The sequence below is a fragment of the Leuciscus leuciscus genome, assembly GCF_965113295.1.
Source record: "Leuciscus leuciscus genome assembly, chromosome: 9".
In the NCBI taxonomy this organism is placed as follows: domain Eukaryota; kingdom Metazoa; phylum Chordata; class Actinopteri; order Cypriniformes; family Leuciscidae; genus Leuciscus; species Leuciscus leuciscus.
In genome coordinates, this window is record NC_138733.1 from 45314207 (window position 1) to 45320249 (window position 6043).

At 41.4% G+C, this 6043-nt stretch overlaps 1 protein-coding gene across 1 annotated transcript; it reads left to right on the forward strand.

Annotated features, from left to right (window-relative positions):
- Positions 1 to 325: 325 nt before the first annotated feature.
- On the forward strand, positions 326 to 3078 carry LOC309505860 (uncharacterized protein; the record flags this gene model as incomplete). The annotated part of the gene is made up of 3 exons (XM_082179323.1): positions 326 to 389; positions 1415 to 1707; positions 3058 to 3078. 3 exons carry the CDS (start codon positions 326 to 328, stop codon positions 3076 to 3078), a joined length of 378 nt encoding a protein of 125 aa, XP_082035449.1.
- Positions 3079 to 6043: the final 2965 nt, after the last annotated feature.

The following is a 6043-nucleotide window of genomic DNA, read 5'->3' on the forward strand; positions in this document are numbered from 1 at the left end:
ATGTGTTTAGACTTTTGGAAACTTGAGAAGAGATTTTGCTCTCTGTGTGTCAGTTTAAATAATTGTGCAGTGCATGTCATTTTAGTGTGTTAGCAATTGGAAAAAACTGTAAATTGGTATGTCCTCAGTTTAAAATAATTGCTTACTGAATCTGTGCATTTTCATTCTTAGGATGGAGATGCAATGCCATGCACACACAAATGTACATGTTGGAGGGGGCCTCGAGATGGAACATGAACCGGGCAAAAGATGCTGTATCTGTGGTGGGGGCCTCAAACCTCAGGACATTTGATGTCTGCTTACAGTAATGTCTCATTTAAACAACATGAGCCAACGGGTCCTTGGTTGTTCTTTGATGCCAGAATTCACCCCTCCAGGAAAACCCACTGGTAAGATATCTCTCAGGGCAATGCTGAGTTTTGGAGTATTTCTCTCTCTGGGCCCTATCTTGCACCCAGCGCAATTGACTTTGTACACCGACGCATGTATCATTCCTATTTTGCACCCGCGCAAAGCGGACTTTTCCCTCCACAGAAGCACGTCGGTAAGTTAGGAAATACACTTGTGCTCCCGTGGGCGGTGCAGCGCAAAGAGGAGGCGTGTTCCGGCGCAAACGTTCCTTCATGCTATTTTGCAGGTTTAGAAAACAATTGCGCCACTAACCGAAAAAAACTAGTTTAAAGTCAGTGGCGCGTTGCACATGTTATTCATATGCTATTTAAGGGCGCATGCTTGGCCATAATCAATGTAGCGTGTGCACAACGCGCACTTTGATTCTCTCATCTACACAGAAGCAGCAGTTTTCATTTTTGCAAATCATACATTATTACGATAGATAGATAGATAGATAGATAGATAGATAGATAGATAGATAGATAGATAGATAGATAGACAATTTATTATAAAAGCATACATCTAGCTTACACATTTACCCAAATTATCATACGCCTGTTTAACCGAAGTTAATTTGGGTGGGTTTCTCCATCCCCAATGTCCCTGACGAGAACGTCGGTCTCCTTGGCTGTGAACCGCTCCTGGCGCGCGCCTGACAAATCCGCCGTTATAATAGGAATCCGCTTTAGAACAAGCACGCCTGCTCTTAAAGGGAATGTGAGATGTCGCTCTGATTGGTTTATTTCACGTTACGCCCAAACCACACCTATGAATAATGAAGCTACTTCAGACCAACCCCTTTTAGATTTGCGCCGGGCGCAAGAGGCATTTATCCCGCCGGGAAAATAGCAACGGCGCCCAAGACCCGCCCACAAAGTTACTTGCGCTTTGCGTTTGACACTTATATTTCAGATCGTTAAAATAGGGCCCCATATCTTGTGTGTGGGTGTGGGTTTGTGTGTGCGCGTTCGTGTGGGTGTTTGTCCTCTCCCCATTAACAATGCCTTAAAAATTATTGCAGGGGAGCGCATTGCAGTGGAGTACTTGTTGGCCCAGTCCAATAGAGGCGACCAGTTATTGGCACACCACAATGCCATACCTGAAGTCCCCCCAGAGGAGCCCGAAGATGAAAGTGAAATTGACACAACTGTGTGCCATTCAGCTGACCTGAGGGCTGATGACTCTGACCTTCCAGTAGCTGACGTGGAGGCCCAGGTGACCAGTCAGGTGGGTGACACTGGACCCAAATCCCCTGATGAGGAGGTCAGTGAGGAACAGGAGGATGACACTACAACTCCTAGCACATCTGGCCAGGTAATGTTGCTCTCTTTTACTTTAAAAAAAATTTAACTGGTGAAGTGCAAAACACATATTGTCAACCGTGTGTAAAGTTAAAATATATGCATGTACAATGCAAAATACAGTTTTTTTCAATTGTTTAAGCACAATTTTGAAAACAGGGCCCGGTTTGTCACAACACTACACACAATTAGCACATCCCTACACCAAAGTAGCACAACACTTCAGATCATTTGTAAAATGGAACACTTTTGTCAAAACTATACACAACTTCATAAAAACAATATTTTGTTACCATACGAAACACACACATTTCATATAACTTCAATCTTTTTGAACCAGTTACACACTGCTGTTGCTAACCTAAAACACTTTTAGCAAGTCTAATTCCCAGTGATTAGAGTACTGTAAATGAAGTACACAGAGAAAGTGTAACAATAGTTCACCCAACACTACACAAGACCAATGCTGCAGACTGAGGAAAATATCATTTATTTCTCTCCATATACCCAAATCAGTCAACATGTCAACATGGAGAATCACAACAAAACATGTCCCAGTTTTCATGCTACTACAGTAGTGTGCATAACACTGTAAGCTCAGCAAACAACAGACAAACGTAAAATACTGTATCCAGTACAGGTTACAATTACAGTAAATAACAACAACAACAAACATAAAAAATAATCTAAAAAAAAAACTGACAATATTGTACAGAAAATACTACAGTACTGTAAACATACTATACATTATCTCTTCGCCTAGCTGGATCTGGCCAGAGAATTTCATCAACATCACAAGCAATATCCTCATTAGCAAGACAACGCGGGAAGAACCGTCTTGAATGTCGAATCCATCCTTGCACAGCTGCGGCGTCCTCCATGGCCTGAATGAGCCTGGGCTCTAAGGCTGGAGATCGTAAACCTTCCACCGCCATGCAGAGAAAAACTCTTCGATAGGGTTTAGAAACGGAGAGTATGGTGGAAGGTATAGTACTGTAGTCAACTGTGGATGGTGTTGAAACCAGTTCTGGACCAAAGCAGAGCGGTGGAATGACACATTGTCCCAGATGACAGTGTATTGCATCTGGTGCATTTCATTACCTGCTGTGACGATGTGGTGCAATCGGTCCAAAAATGTGAGAATGTGAGGTGTGTTGTAAGGGCCCATTTTGGCATGACGGTGGAGAACCCCATGCTGTGAAATGGCAGCGCAAAAGGGTGATGTTACCCCCCACGTTGCCTTGGGACATTGATTATATTTTATATATTTTTATCACATTTTACTGTATAGTGCTTAAACCTGATTGGTGTGTCTACAATTTAGCAATCATGTGTTTGTGCACCTGATGGCTGTGTTTAACAGATTGGCTCATTTGTGTGGTAATTTGACAGTCAGTGCTTTGGAATTGCAAGGAAGTGACATTATGATATACTTCTGTGTCTGATGTATACAAGTGTGTTTAGTGTTTTGCAAATCACTGTGTGTAATGTTTTGCAAATAGTGTGAAGCTGACAATGTGCTTACAGTTGTGCAAATCTAGCCTTGTGTTTTGCTCCTTGAGTGTAAGGTTTTGCTAATTGTGGGAAAAGTTTAATTTTAGTGTGTAAGCAATCGTAAAAAACTGTAATTACTACAACATTGTATATATTTATTAGACTGTGGTTGTTTTTTTCTCAATTTTCAGAGTGTACAGTGTGATTCCAGAGGTGTCTTGGGCTGGGAGGCAGTTGATGCCCTGGCAGCATACCTGGTTGGCCTAAACCGAACAATCACTGCCTTGTCATCACAAGAGGAGGCCGCCATAGTTCAGCTGTACACGGCTCTGCATGCCATGGACAAGGTACCATCAAAATATAGCCAGAGGGTTAAGAAGAAGACTTTGCCAGGACCTTGGAGAGCATCCAGGAAGCGGAGTGGCTCTGCTCCAGGACAGCAGGCAGCAGAGAGGTAATTTAACTATTTCGATCTTCACTAGTTTATTACCCACTATACAGTCCAGTTAATATCATCCTTCTTTTCCATAGACTGTTCATGACTCATGGGCAGGCAGCTCAGGACCCTGAAGTCCACAGGGTCTGTGAATGTGTTTGCCTACGGCTTTTGAAAGAGTTTCAGCAAGCACGGAACAGGCCCAAGGACACACGAGGAAAAACTCTGCCAATTCCACAATCTATTGTGGTGGTATACAGCCACTTAAAACAGCTACTGGAGGACAGCAGAGCGGTTCTAGGACAGACTAACATGGTTCTGGTCCCGATAAACACCACTACTGTCTCCTCGTGGTGAGTCTTCTTTTGCGCAATACTTTTAAACAATCATAGTAGTATATCAAGATAGTACTACCTAATGTAAAGGTGGAAATCCTGCAGGTGTTCAAGCTACAAGACTGCCAAATGACTAAAGAAACGTCATTAGCAAGATGGTAGAAAACTCTAAATTTCTTGTCTGTTCCACCCACTGCAACTTATACCAACAACAGAAATAAGCGCAGTTACAATAGCTTAATATGTGGGAGAGCGTTGCTATAGAGAGTGACAATATTGTATTGTGTAACGTGTATTTGGGACTTGCTAGTCAATATTACAGTTTTTTACGATTGCTTACACACTAAAATTAAACTTTTCCCACAATTAGCAAAACCTTACACTCAAGGAGCAAAACACAAGGCTAGATTTGCACAACTGTAAGCACATTGTCAGCTTCACACTATTTGCAAAACATTACACACAGTGATTTGCAAAACACTAAACACACTTGTATACATCAGACACAGAAGTATATCATAATGTCACTTCCTTGCAATTCCAAAGCACTGACTGTCAAATTACCACACATATGAGCCAATCTGTTAAACACAGCCATCAGGTGCACAAACACATGATTGCTAAATTGTAGACACACCAATCAGGTTTAAGCACTATAAAATGTGATAAAAATATATAAAATATAATCAATGTCCCAAGGCAACGTGGGGGGTAACATCACCCTTTTGCGCTGCCATTTCACAGCATGGGGTTCTCCTCCGTCATGCCAAAATGGGCCCTTACAACACACCTCACATTCTCGCATTTTTGGACCGATTGCACCACATCGTCACAGCAGGTAATGAAATGCACCAGATGCAATACACTGTCATCTGGGACAATGTGTCATTCCACCGCTCTGCTTTGGTCCAGAACTGGTTTCAACACCATCCACAGTTGACTACAGTACTATACCTTCCACCATACTCTCCGTTTCTAAACCCTATCGAAGAGTTTTTCTCTGCATGGCGGTGGAAGGTTTACGATCTCCAGCCTTGGAGCCCAGGCTCATTCAGGCCATGGAGGACGCCGCAGCTGTGCAAGGATGGATTCGACATTCAAGACGGTTCTTCCTGCGTTGTCTTGCTAATGAGGATAATGCTTGTGATGTTGATGAAATTCTCTGACCAGATCCAGCTAGGCGAAGAGATAATGTATAGTATGTTTACAGTACTGTAGTATTTTCTGTACAATATTGTCAGGTTTTTTTTTAGATTATTTTTTATGTTTGTTGTTGTTGTTATTTACTGTAATTGTAACCTGTACTGGATACAGTATTTTACGTTTGTCTGTTGTTTGCTGAGCTTACAGTGTTATGCACACTACTGTAGTAGCATGAAAACTGGGACATGTTTTGTTGTGATTCTCCATGTTGACATGTTGACTGATTTGGGTATATGGAGAGAAATAAATGATATTTTCCTCAGTCTACAGCATTGGTCTTGTGTAGTGTTGGGTGAACTATTGTTACACTTTCTCTGTGTACTTCATTTACAGTACTCTAATCACTGGGAATTAGACTTGCTAAAAGTGTTTTAGGTTAGCAACAGCAGTGTGTAACTGGTTCAAAAAGATTGAAGTTATATGAAATGTGTGTGTTTCGTATGGTAACAAAATATTGTTTTTATGAAGTTGTGTATAGTTTTGACAAAAGTGTTCCATTTTACAAATGATCTGAAGTGTTGTGCTACTTTGGTGTAGGGATGTGCTAATTGTGTGTAGTGTTGTGACAAACCGGGCCCTGTTTTCAAAATTGTGCTTAAACAATTGAAAAAAACTGTAATATGTCATTAATATTATAGATAGATAGACAGATAGACAGATAGATAGATAGAAAGAAAGAAAGAAAGAAAGAAAGAAAGAAAGAAAGAAAGAAAGAAAGAAAGAAAAGGTAAAGGCAGAGAGCCCAAGAGAAGGACCCAGAGAAGACGAGAGCCAGGGCACGAAAAAAAAGGGCAGAGAAATCAGTTACGATCTTATTTATCCTTTCCTTGACCATGTGACTAAAAACCCAAATGTGAGACATGTGATTCAAACTGACCAAT